This window comes from Coturnix japonica, chromosome 14, assembly GCF_054131305.1.
Source record: "Coturnix japonica strain WE chromosome 14, WE-NBRP24, whole genome shotgun sequence".
In the NCBI taxonomy this organism is placed as follows: domain Eukaryota; kingdom Metazoa; phylum Chordata; class Aves; order Galliformes; family Phasianidae; genus Coturnix; species Coturnix japonica.
In genome coordinates this window covers 798178-819003 of record NC_140676.1, presented here as the reverse complement: position 1 = coordinate 819003, position 20826 = coordinate 798178, and the positions used below count along the sequence as shown (strand labels likewise).

Below are 20826 nucleotides of genomic sequence, written 5' to 3'. Positions count from 1 at the left end.
AAAATCCTCTCCCATGTGCTACAATACAGGGGGAGCGCTTCTGCTACACAAATACTTTTATTTCCCGTTTTCTTGTTCTTTTTGCTTTTTTTTAAACCCTTTTCAGTACAAAATGCTGCAATTCAGGCCTGTGCGGGGATGGCTGTTGCTTCATCCGGCCCTACAGCCCAGCAGACACGAGCCCATACAGCCACAGGACCCTACCCAAGCCCCTTCCCCCCCGCCCCCACCCACCACACACAAACCCTACTTGTTAGTCAACTTTGCTTTAAAAAAACTGTATTTTAAAGGTTATCAATTCTAATTCTTTACTTTCATTTGAATACAAAAAAACACATTAAGTTGCTATTATCTTTCATGGCTCCCTGAGCTGAATTTTTTTTACTATGCTTTCTTTGAAATCACTCCTCGTCGCTTTACGTCCCAAGACCAAGAAGGGCTCGAGCGGATGATTCCCGGATCGCGGGCCTCCCCCTTTTTGCTTCAAACATACGAGCACAAAAAAAAAATAAAAGTCCATATAAAAACGTGATTGTGTCGCCAACGTCCGGCAGCAGCCGGGGATCCGACCGAGCTCAGCACAGCCCCGACAGCGTCCGCACACACAACACTGAACAATGCACGGGGATCACAGGAGGAACGACTTCACCAGAGGACACTTTGCTCAGTCCGGTTACGCGCTGCACATCCGGGTCGCATCCCAAATGGATGCATTGGGGGGGGGGGAAAAAGGGGAAAAGGGGAAGGGGGGGAATAGAATAAAAATTGCCACCACCAAACCCATCAGTGGGATACAATTACAGCAGACGAAAATACACACCTAGTGTACCGGGAGGGTCCCCCCCCTTCCCACGCTATGTACTAGTCCGGTATTTACACTTTTCACAAGTCTTAATGCGGGATGCACCAAAAGAAAAAGTCACGATAAAAAAAAAAAAGGTCAGTCCTTTGATAGTGCCACCAAAGCAAAGATGGAAAGAACCAGGGAACCAAAAAAAAACAACCCAAAAAAAAGAGCAAAAAAAATAGGGAAAAAAAAAATAAAAACAACCCCAAAAAAATCAGCCCCAAAGCCTAAAACCAAACCACAAATTCGTTCGGGGGCTTCGACGCGTGTGCCATGTTTGCAGACCTCCAAATCAATCCGTGTTGGGTGCCGGGTGGGCACAGAGGTGCAGCTCCATTGAGCGATCCCATCCCGGTGCTGCCCCGAGCGCTGCTCCAGCGCCGAGCCTGCGGCACCACCGCTGCGTCCCCTCAGTAGATGACCTCGTACACCGTGGCCTTCTTGTCCCCAGAGCCCGTGACGATGTATTTGTCGTCCGCTGAGATGTCGCAGCTTAAGACCGACGAGGATTCCTTGGACTGAGGGCAGAGGAATGGGGAGAATAGATGGAAATAGGGAGGGGAAAAACAGATAGGAAATGGATCAGTGTGGTTTCTTGATGGTGCTGTAAAGAACCAGGCGGCCCCCGTGCCCCCAGCAAAGCAGCCCCTACCTGGAAGATGCTTGCCCCATAGGGTGTCCTCCATGCGTTGAGCAGGTTGTCCTTCCCCGTGCTCACAAACCATTTACCTGCAGACATGGGAACAGCATCAGCACCCAACGCCATGAGCAGAGCCAGGTGGGCACACAGCTCCCATTGCACAAGTTGGGCATTTTAGAGAACTGAAGCCATTAAAAAAGCAGGAGGTTTTCTGGCACTGCCCACCCCTGTGCACACCCTTCCCCCTGTGGGGTTCCTATTAACACCGTGGCCCTGCCAACACTCACCGCAGTAGGCGAACTTGAGGGAGAGGACGCAGCTCTCGTGCAGGTGCAGCTGGTACTTGTCGGGCTTGGTGTGGTGCAGCACTTCCACATTGCTGCTCTCCATGCCCACTGCCAGCCACTCGCCCGTGGGGCAGTACCCCAGAGAGAAGATCTGAGGGCACAGAACAGGTTGGCACCTTTAAGCACATGTGGCCTCACAGCATCCCAAGCCCTGACACCAGGATTTAACAGTGGGAGAGCCCAGCTGGGCAGGGGAGAGGAGGTGAGCATTCACTGCTAGCTCTTCCTCTGCCTTGGTGCAATTAAATGCAAAGCTGTACATGTGCATGGAGTCAAACACAAACCCAAAGCCTTCATCCTTCTGCTTGGTTTTAATGGGGCAGCTGTGCCCACAGAGCTGACAGCAAGGTCAGCAAGTCTGAGAAGCAGCAGCCTGGCAGGCTGGAAGGGACGTGGCCCTGTCCTCCCCTGCCATTTCTGATGCTGAAACATGGGGAGCCGGAGGAAAGCCACACAGCTGGCACATCCAGAATAGGAAACCTCGGGGAAGACAGCAAGGCTGACAGAGCTCCAAGTCGTGGCTGCTATGGGCTGGAAACAAGGACATCCAGCTTTGCAATGTCACGTGGTACCCTATGCAAGCATTGCTTTCTTAACAGAAGCCCAATCTTGCACCACACGAAAAAGCAAGAACAGTGGGGCTAAAACCAGAACCAGAGAGCCCTACTGCCTCAAACACTCCTGCACTGCACCCAGGGCACCTGGAACATGCACACACACAGCCAGGGAGGGGTGTGCAGGGCACCTGCCCGGCAAGAAGAGCTCCATCACCACACAGAGCTCCCATAACCCAGCCCACCAATGCACAACCCCTCCACAAGGGCTGCGTGAGGCCAGGACCTTCCCGAGGGTCCTGCACCCACCTGGGAGGTGAAGTCGTGCTGCTGCAGCTGCCGCCCTTCCCGCAGGTCCCAGGAGCGCACTGTGTTGTCCAGTCCCCCCGTCCACAGCTTCGTACCATCGTGTGAGATGTCTATGCAGCTGGCACCGTCTGTGTGACCTTGGAATTGCCTTGGAAGAATAAAATAAAACAGAATAATAATTCATCACTAGAATGGCAAAATGCACAGCATAGCCCATGCAGGTAGCACCGAGGGCGGATGATGCTACAAACACACTGTGCTTGGGGTCTGTCTGCTCATGGCTCTGCTCTGCTGCAGCATCCCCACCAGGAGAGCATCCCCACGTGCACCAACACTCAGGTGGCACCTCTGTGGCATCCCCCACCACACACACACCGGGAACCCCCCACTCACCTGACCAGGGTCTGGTTGTGCAGGTCCCACACGGCGATGTTGCCGTCGCTGCAGCAGGAGAAGCAGACTTTGGCGTCGGGGCTGATGGCCAACGCGTAGCAGGCGGGCGCCGAGGAGGTGAGCTCAGCCTTGATACGGGGTGTGGGGGAGGCCAGGTCCCAGATGGTGAGTGTGCTGGCCTCCCCCCCAACGATCAGCGTGCGGCCGTCGGGGAGCAGCTTGCAGGAGCGGATGTAGTTATCCCTGTTCTGCAAGAGGAAGAGAGGTGTTAGTGTAAGAGGGATAGGAGGGGAAAGCAGGGGGATGGCTTGTATCAAAAACAGGGTGGCCAGCAGAACCGGGGAGGAACCTGGGGTTAGTCAGCCTAGAGAAGATTCAAGGGAGAGCTTACTGCTCTCTATAACAACCTCAGAAGAGGCTGCAGCGAGGTGGGTTGGTCTCTTCTCTCTTCTGCCGAGCCAGAAGACAAAAGGACATGCCCCCAAGTTGCACCAGAGGAGGTTTAGTTTGGATATTAGGGAGAATTTCTTCATGACAATGGTCACAAAGGCTTAGAACTGCCTGTACAAAGAGGCAGCCGAGTCCCCATTCCTGGAGGCACACGGATGTTGCACATAAGGGCACGGTTTAGTGGTAGACCTGGTTGAGGTGGGACAGCCATTGGGCATAACAATAATCAGAGCTTTTCTAGACAGCCCTATAAGGCCTCTAAGAAGGCTGCTACAACAGCCCCACAACAGCTCTCAATCACTCCTGGGGACCAGCAGTGACACACTACAGCTCACACACGCTGCAGGTCTCCCACCATCCCCATGCCTTACCAGGCAGTCCAGCTGGGAGATGGGGCTCTTGCTGCCAGGCTGGCTGATGTCCCAGATCTTCACACAGCCCTTGCCACCCGTGTACACGTGCCGGGTGGGGTTGCTGATGGTGACGGCACACACCACCTCACCATGGCTCAGCGTGTTGATCTGCCGCGCGTGCCGGGGGATACCGGGACCAGCCAGGGCGTCGTGGGGAAAGGGGACCGGCTGCATCTGCCCATCAGCACTGACATGAAACGAGTAAGCTCTGTCGAAGTGGAGAGGGGAAAACACAGAGGTGAGGCCCTGGAACAGCCCTGCTGCAAATGCAGCATGCAGGTGGCACTGGGGCCGATGCTGCTTGGCCACCCCCAAGCAATGTGGGCAGTCCCCCCCCACAGAAAACCAAGAGGTGCTTACGGCTTCCCTCCAGGGATGGATGCCAGGCTGGTGGGCAGCCCAGGGGCCCGCATGGGTGGGTGTGGGTCAAAGCCAACCTGTCAAAAGATGTGTGGATGAGATGGGCATGGCAACCATCAGTATCCCATCCACGAGCCCCGCAAACCCACAACCCCTCATTTGCCCTCAATATTGCTGCTTGGTAGCTTACAGCTATTCCCCCCCCACCCTCACCCTCCACACACACCAGAAAGGGGATGGATTTGGAAATTAAACAGCATTATGGGCCTGGAAGGGTCACTACATGACTTGCTCACCCTCCCCACATCACTCCCATGTGTCTGGGACAGGCAGCCTGTGCCCCAGTGTAATTGAAATCCCAATTTCTGTATTAATTGCAAGTAGTTTAATTACTATTTTGACCGTGCTTTATGTTAAAATATACAAATAAGGACTTATCAGCATCAGTACTCAGGGGAAGATGGCCATGCAGGGAGTTGCTCCCACGGGCAGAGCATAGGATACTCCATCAACACCGTGGGGCACACAGCATCCCAACAGCATGCACCCCAACTTCTGCATCCCACAACATGAGCCAACCCAAACCATGGAGTGAGGAGCCCATTTCAACCCCAACACCATGCAGCCCACCCCCCCAAGCCCTCCCCGCACCCACCGGGAGTAAAAAGGGAGCTAAAAGTGCTACGTACAGCTCCAAAGCTCACCATTGGCGACCGGCCATAGGCAGCGGCGGCGGCGGCTGCAGCACTCATCTGTGGGGGGATGTTGTGCAGGCCAGCATAGGCACCGGGGCTGGTCAGAGAGCCATTCATCTCATGGTGCCCCATCATGGCAAATGGGGCTGCGTAGGAACCCGCAATGGAGATGGGTGTCCGCAGGGCTGAGGCTGTGGGAGGGTCAGGGATGCGGTCAGGGGATGTGAAGCAATGAGTGTGCCACCCTGCTCACCTTATCCCCAACACACTAAGCAGGGTGAGGTCCCCCGTGCCCCCCAGGATGCTGTGGTACCCACCCAGTGGGTCCATGCCGGTTGGCTTGCCAGGCATCGGCCTCAACCCTGGGGTGCTGCTCGTCCCTGGGGTCGGGGCATCGTTCCTCGGTGTGGGAGTGTTGGATTTGAGTCCAGGTGTTGATGATTTGTCGTTCTGGATACAGGAAAAAAAGAACCATCAAAAAAACCAAAATGTAAAGGATGAAGTCCAGTTGCCAGGGGGGTTTAGAGAACCCTGCAGCAGGGCACAGCACAGCACATACGTGGCCCAAGTCTTTAGTCTTGGAGGAAGGAGTGCTGCTGGAGGAGGCAACTGAGGCTGGGCTGTTGGGTGCATCCCCCTTCTTCAGCCCACGGGCTTTGTCCAGGCCGTTCTCTGGTGGGGAGTGGGCCGGGCTGACCCGGGGGGTGGCAGGGTCCTGCAAGGCAGGAAAAAGCACTTGTACCCCAACAGCATCCTGTGAGACCCCACAGCAGTGAGACCAAAACACCCCATGGCTCACCTCGTTGGAGACGTCAACGACGAGGTCATCACTTTTGTCACCATCGCTGTCCTGAAAGGCAGCAATAAGTTACAGCCCTGGCAAGATGTTACCCCCACCCAGCCTGCCCCCACCCATGGGGCTCCATATGCAGGTACATCCCCAGGCAGCTCCCAGCCCCAGGCTGTGAGGAACCCCCCATAGCTCACATATCGGCTCATGCTGTCCTTCTCCTCTGCTTTCCTCTTTTTGGAGTCAATGCTGTAGTCTGTGGAGCTCCGGTGTTTCTCGCTGGCTCTCAGGCTTTCCGAGGGTGAAACAGAGTTATTCTGCAATAACAGCAAACACATTTGAGTCACATGCATGGGACAATGGGGCTCAAGGGCCTTCTGCCCAGCACTGAGTCTACAAGGCTCCCCCAGGCTGCAAAACCCAAATAGCAGGGCAAGATCTGTGGCCCAAACCACACATCGTCACTGAACATCACCTCAAGATGGGCTCCTTATGGGCACCTGAGCCTGTCTGCCATCAAAGCAGAGAAAGGGGAGGAGCTGTTTGTTGTTGAAAAGAGAAAATCCTGCTAGGAAGCAGCAGGAAATAGAGCAGCTCCCTGGCAGCTGCTGCAACCCATGGAGGCTGCTGGTAGATACGGATGTGCCATGTACCCAACATGGAAGCACTGTCCACCCATTGAACCAACGCAGACACAGCATCCATGCAACCAATGTGAATGCACCCAACAGCAGCCTGCAGCCCAATGGGGCTCTGCACCAGGAGCCCAGCCCTAGGGAACCTGCAGTCCCTGCAAAGCCATGGCCTCCATCCCCAGCTTTTATTAGGGGAGCAAAGGGCAGAGCTGCTCTGGCAGGTTAAGCCAAACTCCACCAAGCCAAAGGGCATTCAAAACCATTTGGAAAAGCACACCTCAATAGCATTTTTCCTGCAGCCAAGCACTGCAGGCAGGGCTTTGTGCACCCACTGGGACACATCCGACACACTGGCTTCCCCAGAGCAGCCCCAGCATGGGGATGGAGCAAAAATGGCAGCTCAGAGCTGTGCTGGGGCTGCGGGAAGCCCGGCCCTGTACTGCAATGAGCTCCTCACAGCCACAGGGGCCATCGCCATCACTGCATCTCATCACAGAGCCTGCAGCCCCCACCTTCCTGAACCCCTCTGCCCGCCTTTCTTCCCTGCCTGAAAGGGAGAACTAAAGCAGTTCATGTTTCTCCTCGCTACCCAATAAGCAGCTTTGGATAACACCGGGGTCTTTCTTCTCAGGCAGTCATGCTGAAAAAACCTCGCAGCTACCAGAGAATCATGTCAAGCATTTAGAGGCATCGATCCATTCAGCCTTCTGCTGGCGAGCCGCCAAGAAACTAAATATTTTTTATTGCTCAGGCAAGGCTAGGAAAATATGAATGACTAACGCTGATTATCGCGCGCATTAAACCTCCACCGGGAATACCCCGCGCTTTGCTTTATAGATTGAGAACGCTGCCATCCTTCACAGCCCCCTCCCCACGTGGGCAGGTTAATGACGCCCAATTCCCCTCTCCTTGTTCAATAGAGCTTTTCTTCCCTCCCCCCCCCGAAGCCGTCAGCACTCAAAGCCCCCCCCTTTGCTTTGAGTAGGGTGGGGGATACGGGCTGTAACCAGCCCCACTGCAGTGGAGGGGGAGCCGTGCTGGGGGCAGAGGGAAAAGATAGATTAAAAAATCCAATCAGCGCTGGAGGTGATGGCCGCCCTCCACCGCTGTTATTTAGCTGGTTAGTTAACTGCTTGACCTTCCGAGTCCTACTTAACGCGGCGTAATAGCCCCAACCAGCCCGGCAGATTAGATGACCCAAGATAATAGAAGAGTGATCAGGAATAAAATAGCTTTCCTAATCGCCGACGGATCTTTTTACCCGCGCTGACTCGGCTGCGCCCCATTCACGGCGCTCACTCAGTCGCGACTCGACCTCAGAGCACAGCAGTGAGGGAGGTCTGACCCCACACATCTGGCATGGGGGGGGGATCCCAGCACAGCCAGTGGGGGAATCGGGCTTGTTTCTCTCCCTTCTCCCTAGGATCAGCTCCAAGGTAACCCCCCCTTGAGCCTCACACCCCGGGGCAGCCTGGTTCAAAGAAGAGCTGAAACAAAACCGCGCTCAGAAGAAGAGTATTGGGATGGGGAGGGGGGGCTGCACTCACCGCACTCGAGTCCCGCTCTGTTGGCAGCGTTGGGGTCAGAGGGCACAGCCAAAGCAAAGGGGAGAGAGAAAACTGCAGTTACAATGGGTGCTGGAGCAGGGAAACACACACAGAGCCCCCCCCGCAGCCTGCTGCCAAACCCAGAACACATCCAGGCTCTCCTGCTTTGCTTCCACCCCATCTCCCCTCCTCACCTGCTGCCTCCTCCCTCCCACTTCTCTTCAGAACAAACTGCACATGGAGATGCACTGAAACACTGAGGGCTCCACTCAGTCACCAACACAGCAGTGGTTCCCACCCCCCGTGGCTGCCAGATGCATTTGGCCATTGATAGTCGGTATCCATGGGGACTGCTGGGTTATTTAGACCCATGCAGAGACACGCAAACCACTGGATAATTGCTATTGGTATTTTTGTCCTCCTTCTGCAGGGAGAGCAGCCCCAACACACCTGGTGCTGCAGGGGGACCAGCGGGGGCAAACAGGGCCTTAATGGGAAGAGCCCACATCTCCTTGTGCTGACACACATGTGGCTCTGCATGGAAACACTGAACCCACATAGCATTTTCCCCTTCCAAAAAGGGCCTGTTTACCACTCATAGCGAGAAAAAACAAGCTGGACTGCAACAACCAGGCATCCGCAGAGCAGATGATCTGACCCTGGAGCAGGCAAGAGGAAGCTCTCACCTCTGTGGTCCAGGTCGTGGTGGTTCTTCTCATCCTTGACGGCCAGGTGTGCCTGGCTGCCCAACGCGCCGAGCGCCAGCAGCCCCGAACTGCTGCCGGTGACGGGTGGGATGCCGGGGGGCTGCAGGCCAGAGGGGTGCGGTGGCAGCTGCACCGGGGGTCCGTGTGCGGCGTGGGAGAGGTGCTGCGCCTGGAGCTGCTGCTGCTGCAATGAGAGCAGCGGTGAGCGGGGACAGGGCACGGCCTCTGAGATAGCAGGGCTGCATCTCGAGCTGTGCTCACGCTCCGCTCGGCTGGCTGCAAGGAGAACCGCGTTAGCAGGAGGGATGGGAAGGAACAGCCCCATGTGCCTGGCGCATGTATCTCAATGGGAGTCACCCTCAATTCAAGGCAACCTGCATCGCTGCTGCAGATTTGCACTGTTTGGCTTTTCAATGGGAATAAGCATAAATGCAAATGCTGCCCAGGATGCAGAAGATGGCTCTGCACAAAGCATCTACGCAGCTGATGCTGCAAGCAACCCTTTCCCCCCACCCCCCCACCCCCCCCAGGCATCATGGAGCCATGGGTACAGCCCCAACCTCTGCAGCTGGAGGTGGGCATGGTGTGGGACGAGGAAGGGAAGAAAAGGAAGAGCATCCTTCATGCTGCTGTTTCAAGTGCCAAGAAAACAAACTGAAATGCAGCTAATAGGTTACAGGCTGCCACAAGCTGAAGGCAGGAGACAGCCCTTATCCCACTGCCAGGGCTGTGCTGCACTGTGATGCACAGGGAGCACAGGGATCCCAGCAACACATTGCAGCTCAGTCTGGTACAAACCACAGCAAGAAACCAAAAAACCCCACACGTACAGCTCTTAAGGAGGAGGCTGTGTTTACATCAAGGAGACTTGCAGCAATCTGGCACTGCCGGAGGATGCATTAGCCCACAGCTCATAAAATGCAATGGGGAAATGCAAAGAACGGGGATCAACCCACGGGTGCCAGGAAAGGCCCATAAGGAGACTTCTGCACCCGCTGTGCCACCATTGTGCAGGGAGAAAGGGCTCCTGAAGGGTGCACAGAGCAGGGGAGCTGCAGGGTGGTGCACACTCAGCTCCTTGCACACTGCAAACACCCAGGTCCTGCTGCAGCACTTGCTCTCTGCAAAGTCCCCTACACAAACACCAACTTCTCTCAGGTCCCACCCAGCTCCTGGCTTCAGGATCAGCCCCATGAGGCAGCGGGGAGGGGCACTGATGAGGATGGAGCGGGGTGTGACCCATCCCTGCCCACCTCCTGCACCCTCGTGGGAGGCACCGGGGAGATCCACCCAGGACGTGACAGGGAGTCAGACAGGAAAGCAAGCAGTTGCAGTTTCAGGGGAGGAGATGCATGATCTGCAAACACAGCTCCTTCCGGGCAGTGCAAAGGTCTCAGCTGTGGCAGAAGCCAGATCCAGAATGCAATTAGACATCCACAGCGCTGGTAGAGAAAAAGCATAAATCACTTGGTCCTCCCCAATGCAGCTTTTTATTTCTTTGGCTTCTGCTGTGTGATGCTGCTCCATCCATAGTGCAGAGCAGGGAGTATCCTCAGGAGCCGGTGCCCAAATCCATCCCCAGTGCTCCCAGCATTGCCAGATGCTGCCAACATCCCAGGATCGATCCTCCCCATCTCAGGGCAGGAGGAACAGGGCTGAGCCTCCTGCTGAAATCAATGAGCTCTCTCCAATCCCAGCCTCACAGCCTTTCCACTCATTGCAGCGAGGCTGAGGCCATGGTGCTTGAGCATTCCCTTGGAGTGCAGCCCTGGTGGTGGCTTTCCAGCAATGAGATCCAACGCGTCCTCCTCGGTGGGCACAAGCAGGCACAGGGGGTAACCAAATCCAGGGAGCGACAGCAGAATCCCAATGGGACAACAGGCAGATTCCATGCAGCATCAGGGCTCACAGCCCTGCAACAGCCAAGCCCAGGTGGGGCACAACAAGGACAGCTCAGCCCTCTGAGCCTCTCCCTCCAACAGAGCAGAAAAGCAGCGGTTCTTGCTTTTTATTTAAGCTGGTGGCAAACACATCCATCCTGTGGCTCATTAAGCAGCGTGGGATCGGCAGAGGTGTGGAAATGAGCACCAAGGCACGACGTCCCGCGATGGATCCAAAGAACAAGGAGGGGGCACTTTCCTCCCCTGCAGAGGCAGGAGCAGCACGGAGCTGTGGCTCAGGTCCCTCCTGGAGGACGCAGAGTAGTGGAAATCCTGCACAGCACAGCAGTGGGATGCAGCAGGCCTTGGCGATGCTCCTCAGCTGAGAAACACCATCCCTCTCCAGTTTCAGCCTCAAAAAAGATGGTTTTCAAACCTCACATCCATGGGAATTTCCCAATAGCCCCACAGGTACAACCAGAGCTCCAGCACCAAAAACCAGCCCCACAGCCGCAGCCCCAGAGCTGGAGCTGCAATGCACAACGGTGCCCGATGCCAGGGGTGAAGGGCTGCAAGCCCCAGCTCTGCTTAAAGCACCACAGGAATCACAGGGATGCAGTAGTGGTCCCGTTGCTTCCAGGTCAAAGCTGCATCTTCCAGCACTGCCCCAACACAAAGGGCAGATCCAGAGCAGCGCTCTGCGCTGGGACATTCCACCTGCAGCCAGCACTCAACGTCGCCTTTAAATCCTGAGGCAGCACCCTGCAACAAAGTGCTGCAACCCCAACACAGGTAAATAGCAAAATCCTGCTCCCAGAGCACCTGGGGATCAGATCCCAGCCCACACCAGGAGCCACGAAGGCTGCGTTTCCCTCGCAGGGTCTCTCGGTGTGCACCAGGCAAATATGGGTAAGATATGAAGAGGTTACGGTTGATGAGAAAGGCTGGCAAGGAGTATCTCCTACGTAGAGTGTTTTTAATTGGATTATGTACATCATGCTTCATGCCTTTGTTAACCGATTTAATGGTTCACCACTTAAGTTCACCACTTGCGTTAAATTTAGTAAAGTAGTCTAATCATTTCCAGAGCTATAACCAAATCAAGGGCTCAATTTCACAGAAGCCTGAAGCGGAGGAACTGTGAGACAATGGCCTAGATGCATAAAATTAACAGTTCTTGACCTCAAAAGGGGCAGAAAAAAAAAAGGTTTGAATGATTTGGTGCCTTGTTCTTTTTTTCTTGCATGAGTCAATTTGGTTTTTGGCACCTGCTCCAAGGCACTGGTGCACATCAGCAATGCACCTGCAGCATCCCCAGCACTGTGCTCCCCATAGCCCTGCCTGGGCATTCACATCAACAGGAGCACCCTTACACCAGCAGAACCCAACTGTGTGGGGTGGGATGCCCGTGCCCACCAGGACAGCATGGGGATGCCCATTGGGGTGCCCATGGCAATGCCCGCTGCCATGCCCAATCCCATGGGCTGGGGTGCCCTTTGCTGTGGGATGCTCTGGGCACGCAGGGCTGGGCTCAGCTGCAACACTCTCCTCACTGTCCCCAATTCCTGCCTCGTGAAGCTCCGTCAGGCAAAACGATTACATGGCTGGCTGCTTAACAACGGGGTGACACTCGTGTTAGCGCTGATCCAAGGAAGCAATTACCTTGAAAATGGGGGTCACGAGCCCCGCTCATTTACCTTAATTGAATTCCAATATCTGCCTCTAGCTGCCTTGACTCCACGCTACGGCTTCGAGCGGTGAACCAAAGCAGAGCCTCCCACCCAAAGCCTCTCAGAGCACCCATTAAAATGGAATAATGCCCACAGACCCCAGGTTCTGCGGGATGCGCAGAGCTGAGCTCCCACCACTGCAGCAGCAAGGAGCCAGGCTCTGCCTCCACAACAGCGTGGGGTAAATGCAAACAGGGTGAAGAAAGCTCCTTGCAGAGGGAGAAAGAAGCGCAAATCATTGCTGCAAAAACAAAAATATCAAGTGATTTTGAAAGCAGACACCCAATGCCAAAGAGCTCCCAAGGCAGGGATGCCCATCAGGGATCTGCTATCCATGGTAAGGAGATCCAGCATGGAGTGGGCTTCCTGCAGGACTGAGGACAAGGTTACATCACTTACAGAGATATTCAGACCCGTTAGTCTTAAAACCCCTCGAGATCCACGTAACGCTCAAGCGGGTAAAGGTCAATGCATGGAACAGCTCTGCTACGCGTGCACCACATTTCACATCAACAGTACAGCAGAGGCAAACCTGGGCTGGGGGGCTGTGGGGAATGGGAACCCGGCACAGTCCCAGCCTGGGGATGTGGGTGTTTGTTTGGTGCTGGGGATAATTGGGGAGCAGTGCCAGCGCATCGCTCAGCGCCGAATCAGGGATCTGGGGACGGTCGGATTCAGGGTGCTGCCCATCCCTGATGCCGCCCGAACGCAGGGTTGCCTCTGGTTATGGTAAATGATAGGAATAAAAGGGGTATACACACGGTGAGAGGCAGATTGGGAAGTCCACGTACCCCGATGATAGCATTCAACTCCGTCATTGTCACTTGCTTGGCACGTTCAACAGCCTGTGCAACTTGCTGTTGGTGCTGCGGGGACAGAGGCAGGCACGTGGGTCAGGGCATGCGGGCACCCAGCCAGGACCCCCCCCCAACTCCCAACACCCTTGTGGATTTTGCTGATGGGAACTGAGCCCAGGGACATCTTACCTCTTGTGACAGAAAAGGCATAATCTGTGCTAAAATGGTATTCAGCCTTTTAGCAATTTCTGTCTGAAAAAAGGGAAGAAGAAAAAACAACGGTTAGCAGAAAGCAGCCTGCTGCAATAAGCAGCCATGAGCACCCCCCATAACACCATCGACACCAAGGGAAACTGCAGCTCCCAAAAGAGGCAGTGAAAGCACACCCACGTACACAGGGCAGGGGCTGCTCTTTCACTCTTTGGTTCCTTTCCTATCACGGGACCAAGTGCCCCCTGCAGCCTCACACCAGCCTGAGTTTGGCAACGAGGATGATGAAGGTCAGGATGGACTGGCAGAGTGCAGATGCTGGGCACTTGCAAAGCTCCATCATCCCCAGCACTGCTCTGCAGGGAACTGCTGCATGAGAAGGCCCTGTGCACACAAAGCACCATGCACTGAGTGCCTGGCCAGCACTGAGCCCCAGCCAGAGCCATGTGGAGCCTCTGGTTTGCTCTGATCTCATCAGGATCCTTCTCCAGCCCAGACCAAAGCCAGAGAGTTGCTTTTGCCCTCCTTACATCACCCTCCAGAAATTTAACCCGTAACCATTTACACCTGTCAGCCTGACCACACTATTTAGGAGTTTAATAATAACAGCCCGTGCTGTCAAACTGTGGTTTCTGCAACGTCTCCATTAACCCAGAATAACATTTTCCTCTGGTGAAAACCCAGGCGCAGGCTTTGGGGTGAGGCAGCATCATGTGCTTCAGCCCTAGGGATGCTCCTCCTGCAGGGTCAGGGTGCCCAGATCACAGCTGATGCCCTACAGAGCATCTCCAGGCAGAGCCCTATGGGGGGCAGCTCCCCCAGACCCATGGCAGTCCCCCCATCCCAGCCCTGTTGCTGCTGTTACAACACCCTCTACCCCAACCCAAGCAATTCCTGAGCAGCTGTAAGGATTCAGCCCACGGCAGCAGCACCATCACACGGCTGCAAATCCCTCCCACCAGCAGCAGCAGCGGCACATCTCTCCCACTGCAGCGTGTCCTCCTTTAGATTTCAGAGGGGAAAACCCTAATATTGCACTTTGGGAGGAGGGAAAAACAGCCAACCCAACAGCTCAACGTTGTTTTGAAGAACCAGGCAGAAGCAGGGGATGACCAGTGCAGCACAGACAGCCCCAGGCCCCTATAGCCAACACGTGGGCAATGCCTGTTTGGGTTTCAAAGCAGCCACAGCATTTCTGGCCACCAGCTTTGCAGAAAGCATCTCTGCTCGGGTTTCTCCTGCTGCTTTTCTTAGCCCTCGAGGAGGTCAAGGGAATTTGCTGGCACTCTGCTTCGAGGCAGAGGCATCTCCGAGCTGTTCCATTTGCTCCAGGTGCATTAGCTGCAGCCGGGGCCATAATGGACCTGAATGCACACAGTGTGCACCGCACTTAGGATGCTCCCAGCACAGAAGAGCTCCATCCATAAAGTAACATTGCAAAACCCCTCTAAGCCCTTCAGTGCACCAGAGACCCACCGGTGCCTGCACTGCCTGCTGCTCTGCCATAGGGACACCTTAATAGCTGCTTTGGCTTCGATACATCGATCGGATCATACAAACTGTGCCTCCATTAAATATTTACTCCTTCTGCCAAACCCGGTGGGTCGGGATGCAGTGAGCACTCAGTGCTGCACAGCTCCTCCAGCACCACTCCCAGCGAGCAGCTGCTGAGGGCTTCGTGCTGGTGAGCTCCAGAACAAACCCAACCTTTAGCCACCACCATTTGGGTGTAAATGGAAGAACCCCACGCTCAGCATGATGCAGAGGTCAGGGAGGAGACGCTGGGTGCTCTCTGGGTACCACCAACGCACCCCCACTCCAGCAAACCGCCACACAGGAGCCCTCTCTGCCCCTTTTACCCCAATTTCCAGCCAAGATTTAGAGCAAAGCTTCACCTTTAGCAAAGACACTTCCCACATGGGATCCAAGAAGCAAGTGAAGCCTATGATATGATGCTTACAGCCATGGATTTCCCTGTTCACGTGAGATCCAACAGCCTCCAAATACCCGCTCTGTGCACGTGAAGCAGCACTTATCCCCATGAGACGTTTAATTGGTGGCACTAAGGGCAGACCCGGAGCTGGGGAGGGCTTCACCCCCAGCACTGCCCTGAGCCGGGGCCCATTCACTGCCAGGCAGCTCCAGCCATGAAAATTCCCCATTCCCAGCACGGAGTTGCTATGGAGACTGCAGGCACCGCATCCCGCATCCCTGCCTCGGCAGCACACACAGCCATGGGGGAGAGCCGGGACCCTATGCAAGGAGGGGGCAGGGCAGGGGCGCTCAGCAGGATGCTGCCAGGAGCTCAGGGATGTAAGCGGGCTGGGACGCAGCCCCAGGCAAGGGTGAGGTGTCGGACCCAAATCCCGACTAATCCCCATCCCATCCCTGCCAGGGCTGTGCCTCGCTGCAGGGAGGTCGGCTCTGCTGGCACAACAGAGCACACACGGCTGCCGGCTGTAAATCAAGCACCGACCCCATGCCCTGAGGGCAGAGAGCGGACAGGCGCCGGCTGCAGGCACGGTGCTAAATAGCTGTGCCCCTCCGGCCCCCCCCACACCTGGGGCAGGGCAGAGGGAGGTTAAATAACGCCGCAGGGTGCAGGGAGAGGGGCTGAGAGGAGCTGCCCGAAGGCCCGAGTGGAAATGGGACACATTAAGGAGCGAGCAACCCCCTGTGCCATCTGAGAACAGATTTTGGGGTCACGTCCGACTAAATCCCCACCGGTCCCAGCGTATCGATGGAAACAGGTGGGACAACAGCAGAGCCACGATGCTGAGAGTATGGCACAGCTCTCAGCCCCTCTTCCCTTGAAGGCAGCACCGATGTGCTCTTTAAAAGCACGATTCGGGTTTTTCACTGCCACCCCGAACCCTGGCACAGCAGGACAGGCAGCTCCCCAAGTCCCCCCCTACAAGCTCCCAGGCAAAGAACCACCACCCACCGATGCTCCCGGGGGAGCCCAGCATCACCCTCACCCCAAACCCACGCAGCCCCCCAGGAAGATGCCCTGCCCCACACAGCGCATTAGGACGGGGCTCAGCCCCACCCCCCGCACGGCACCAGCAGCGTCTGTTGAAGCCGGGAGATTGTCTCCGTAAGCACATGGAAATCAGGCCCTTGAGCAGCGTGGTTCTCACTCCGGCACACAATTATGGGCACTTTCAGCTGTCTACCACTATTTCAAGTGCTCTCTCCAACCGGGCTGTCAATGGCATGTTGAAAGCTATTTGTGGCTGCTATCGTTATTAGCAAAGTGGAGGGCAGCGCTGATGAGAATTAAATTCGGGGAGGGGGAGCGGAGGGCACAGCCCCCCCCAGCACCGCGGCCCACCCTACCAGCTCCACGCACTGCTCCCAACGCAGGGTGCACGGGGCTCTTGGAATATTCCATAGGAGAAAGCAAGGCTTCTGCTTTTGGGAGAGCGTGGCTCAGGGATGCTCAAAGCCACAAAACACAGCACCATGAAGCGGGTCCCCTTCCCAGCACACGCTTCTCTTTAGGAAGCACCGCACCCCCTGATCGCAGCGATCTACACGGCTCCGGAACGAGGGGACCCCTCGGGGGCATCGAGGAACCCAAACCGAGCCCTGCAGCTCCGAGAGCACCGAGCACAGCCCCCAGCAGCGCCGTCACTATTCCCCACACACGGAGCTGCTGATGGAAGCCCCATCATTATTATTATTTTTATTGTTTTCCCCCTTCGAAAGACACGAAACGGAGCAGAAAGGGGGGGAAAAAAAAAAGCCGCCACCGCAGCCGGGGCGCAAACGCAGCGCTTAATATTCAGCGCCGAAGAGATAATCTGTTATATAAGCCCCCAGCCAGACAATCCCCTTTTGCTTAAAGATGAAGTATCCATCAATGTTTGTCTCGAGCAGATGTAATCACACGCAGTCAAGTCTGGAGGGCAGGACACCGCATGAATAATTCAGGCACTTCAGTCTACTTGATTGTGTGCAGATAAACACAAGTCAACCGCTAAGCGGGTCAGCCGGGGCTGGGGGCGGCGCAGCCGTGGGGGCTGCTGGGGGTCCCCGCAATGGGGGGGGGGGGGAGGGAGCTGGGGGTGCTCTGGTGCTGAGCCCACCCCACTTTACCACTGGGTTCCCCACGGCACCATCGGGGGAGGCAGCACACAGCGATGCTGCAGCACGGAGCGCAGCGGAGCAGCCCAACCCGGCCCGTGCAACCCCCCCCACCCCAATCAGCTCTCGCATGCAACCAACCACCCCCCCGATGCAAAACATCCGGGAAATAACAAAATAACAAGCGTTTCCAGCGCTTCCACCGGCAGAAAAGCTCCGTGCTTTCCTGCGTTATTTCGTGCTCTATTTCAACACCTCCGTGCGCTCGCACAGGGCGAAGCCAACGCAGCCAGGGGAGAGCGAGCAACCCAACACAGCACGGCAGGGGCTGGGCACACACCTGCAGGGCTCGGCCTCGGGGATGGCAATATTTAATCACAAAGCAAAACACAAACGCCAAACAAATAGATTAATTAACCAAAAAAACTGCACCGGAGCGGCGGCTGCAGCCGATGCCCTTTGCAGCAGGGAGCGCAGCCGTGCACAGCTCGCCCTTTGCCAACGCTGCTCCGGTGACAGCAGAGCTGTGCGGAGCTGCACCGCTGCCATCAGTGCATCAACACAACCGCGTCCGCCCGCCAGCGGCAGCGCCGGTAATCGGCTCTCATCGCAATAATAACTTTATTCCTTTAAGTTTTACCGTCATGTGCCCACGGCTCCGAGGCTCTTTAGCTGTAATCTTATCAAGGCAGCACAATGCGCTGCTTTCCCCGTGGGGCAAACGGCACAAGAGTTGAACCCCAAAACCACCGACACTGCACCGAACAACGCTGGGCACTGAGCGATGCACCGCCCCGGGTGCGCCCTGCAGCTCAGAGCAAGGCTGCAAACACGGAGCAGCAGCAGCACCGGGATGTGCACGCAGAGCCCTGACTGCACACATCTCCTCTTCCCCTCAAGGCTCCTTGCAAAACGCCTGATTCCCAATGCACGCAGATCCCCACGCGGTTGCCATCGCCCCAATGTAACCTCGCAGCACAGCCGACCCACTGCTGCCATCAGGGCCCGTTCTGTCTCCTACAAGCAGCCCAATGAACCCCCCCCCCCCTCCACGCCTCCCCGGCGCTCACCTGTTTGTGCATCTCGATGTTCAGCCCGTAGGACATTTCGTAGTACTGGCAGGAGGGGAAAAGAAAGGGAAAGCAACAAAAGCGTTGTGAATTGGGGCTGCCCGGACACAGCGGCTGGTTGCACGGGGTGTGCACCTGGGGGGGGCTTCAGCCCCATTAATGGGGGGTGCTTCCTTCTGCCCCCCACCCGGCTCTGCCCCCAGGAAACAAAGTGGGGATGGGGGGAGGATCCAAGTGTTGGGGGGGGTAATTACTGCAGGGGGTGAGGTCCCGAATGGCTGCGGGGGGGGGATACAATTACGGGAGGGTCCCAATTGCTTGGGGGGGGGTGGTGGTCCCCATATCGCTTAGTGGGGGATGGATGCCAGAGTTATTGGGGGTCCCATCCATTTCGGGGGGGTCCCACTGCTAAATGGGGGGAGGTATCCGAGCTGCTGAAGGGGCAATTGCTTAGAGGGAGGAGTCCCCGAGCTGAGGGAATGCCCCAACTGTTTGAAGTGGAAGAGTCCCCAAATCACTCTGAGATGGAGTGGGGGGGGGTCCCCAAACGGATCCGAGGGGGGGAGGGAGGGGCGGGGGGTGTCCCCAGCGGGACCACAGCCACAGCTTTGCGCTTTTATGGCTGAAGGATCAACCTCAGAGCCGTCCTTCCTCCCCCCCAAAAGGAAAGCACAGCCGGGGGGGAGGCACACAGCACCGCGTCCCGCTGCCAACCCCCCATCCCACATCACGTATTCCCCCGGAGCTCCCACCAGCCCCATCCCCACTCCCACCCCCCTCGGCCCCCCCCCCCCCCCGCTCACCATCACGTAATGGCGCTGCATCTCGGTCTTCTCGTTGGCCAGCTTGTCGTACTCCACTTTCAGGCTGCGAAACGCAGAGCGATGAGAGGCTGAGGGGGGGGGGGGGGGAGCTGAGGGGGAGGGGTAGAAGAAGGTCCAAACCCCGATGTCCCCCCCCCGGGTTTTTTTTGCGTGTCCCCCCCGCCGTACCTGTGGTACTGCGCCTGCAGGAACTGAAACTCGTCCTTGATCCGATCGCACGACTCGGCCACGGTGAATTTGAAGCCCGGTTGGCCCGGCTGGTGGGGGGCCTGGGGGGGGGCACAGCGCTCAGCGGGGGGGGCACAAAGGGGGGGGAGGAGTATGGGGGGAGGGGGGGGCTGGGACTCACCGGGTGCCGACCCTGCGGGTACATGGCCGGGGGGGGCCGGCGGCGGAACAAAGAGCGGCGGGGGGGGGTCCGGGGAGGGGGGGGGGAAAGAGGACGGTGCGTCGCCCCCCCCCGCCCACCCGGAAGGAGTTCGGGACGGGAGGAGCGGAGACGGGGGGAGGTAAAAAGAAAGAAAGAAAGGAAGGAATACCGAGAAAATAGAGCAGAAAGAGCAGGAAGGGGAAAGGAAAAGGAACGGCTGGGGGGAACGAAAGGACGGCAACGGGAAGTGCGAGAGGGGAGGAACGGGAGAGACAAAAGAAAGGGGGGGAAAATAAAAAAGGAAAAAAATAAAAAAATAATAATAAAAAAATCCCAAAATCCGTCCGGAAAAAAAAAAAAAAAAGATAAAAAAAAAATTAATTCCGAAAAAAATCCGACTCGGCCCCGAGAATCGCAGGGAAACGCGTCGGGGAGCAGCACGGAACGACAAAGCGCAGCCGCCCGAGCGCCGCTCCCAGCAGCTCCGTTACGGCGCCGCGGCCGCTCCCAACAAAGCGCCGCTCGCTGCCCCGCGCCGGGGGGGGCTCCTGAGTGCGGAGCGCGGCGCGGGGGGGGCGGCCGCGTCCATGCGATGCGGCCCCGGCGGCCGCCCCCGGCTCAGGCGCGTCCCGGAGGAGCGACGCGGGGCATGGCGGGGCGGGGCGGGGCGCTGCGGGCTCCGTGCGCTGCGATGCGGTGCCGTGCGGTGCCGGGCGCTGCTCCCCGCCTCGTGTCCGCGGCTGACGCGCACTGTGCGCCCGGAGCACGCGGCCCCGCGCCGCCGCCACAGCGATCCCGCGCCCCCCCCACGCCGCCCCCCGCAACTCCCGCCCTCCCGCCCCGCCTTCCCGCGAAACCGGGCGGAGCCGCGCGCGGCAACGCGGCCGTCGTCCAATGGCCGCGCGTGGAACCCACGTGGGGGAGAGATGGCGCGCGCGGGGATTGGGAGCCCGCCACAGTGACGTCACAATGGCGGCTTGTGTCTGGGAGCGCGGGACGCGCGGCGCGCCGCCGGAGCGACCATTGGAGCGGCCCAATGAGGTGGCGCGAAACCCCGCGTGGTTGGCGCGCCCCGGTTCCGCGCCGCCGCGAAATGTTTGGCGCGCGTTTCTCCCGCTCGGTTCGCTTTAATCCATCGCCTCGTTCGACCCTTTTCGCCGCTTCCTCCC

At 57.2% G+C, this 20826-nt stretch overlaps 1 protein-coding gene across 8 annotated transcripts; it reads right to left on the bottom strand.

The window, feature by feature from the left end:
- Positions 1-262: 262 nt before the first annotated feature.
- Positions 263-20021, bottom strand: TLE3 (TLE family member 3, transcriptional corepressor). Of its 8 annotated transcripts, none has more exons than XM_085514919.1 (20): positions 19637-20021; positions 19456-19556; positions 19267-19330; positions 18464-18508; positions 13284-13346; positions 13059-13163; positions 8667-8871; positions 7981-7997; positions 5996-6115; positions 5808-5858; positions 5568-5723; positions 5326-5458; positions 5003-5199; positions 4314-4390; positions 3912-4161; positions 3091-3338; positions 2698-2845; positions 1775-1925; positions 1500-1576; positions 263-1365 (listed from the first exon to the last, which is right to left on the bottom strand). In XM_085514919.1, the coding sequence occupies exons 1-20, from the start codon at positions 19658-19660 to the stop codon at positions 1258-1260; spliced, it is 2340 nt and encodes a 779-aa protein (XP_085371045.1). In that variant the 5' UTR covers positions 19661-20021; the 3' UTR covers positions 263-1257. The 8 variants fall into 8 exon arrangements, with proteins under 8 accessions (XP_085371045.1, XP_085371047.1, XP_085371046.1 ...); XM_085514921.1 differs by having other exon boundaries at positions 5018-5199; XM_085514920.1 differs by having other exon boundaries at positions 8667-8868.
- Between the last annotated feature and the right edge of the window lie 805 nt (positions 20022-20826).

Bases quoted from the DNA above. Each gene is read 5' to 3' on its own strand.
- TLE3 (XM_085514919.1), bottom strand. From the start codon at position 19,660: ATGTACCCGCAGGGTCGGCACCCG. The intron at 5,459-5,567 runs GTATGTGCTGTG...TCCTGTATCCAG, and splicing joins AGACTAAAGACTTGGGCCAC to AACGACAAATCATCAACACC. The intron at 3,339-3,911 runs GTAAGGCATGGG...TTCCTCTTGCAG, and splicing joins TCTCCCAGCTGGACTGCCTG to AACAGGGATAACTACATCCG.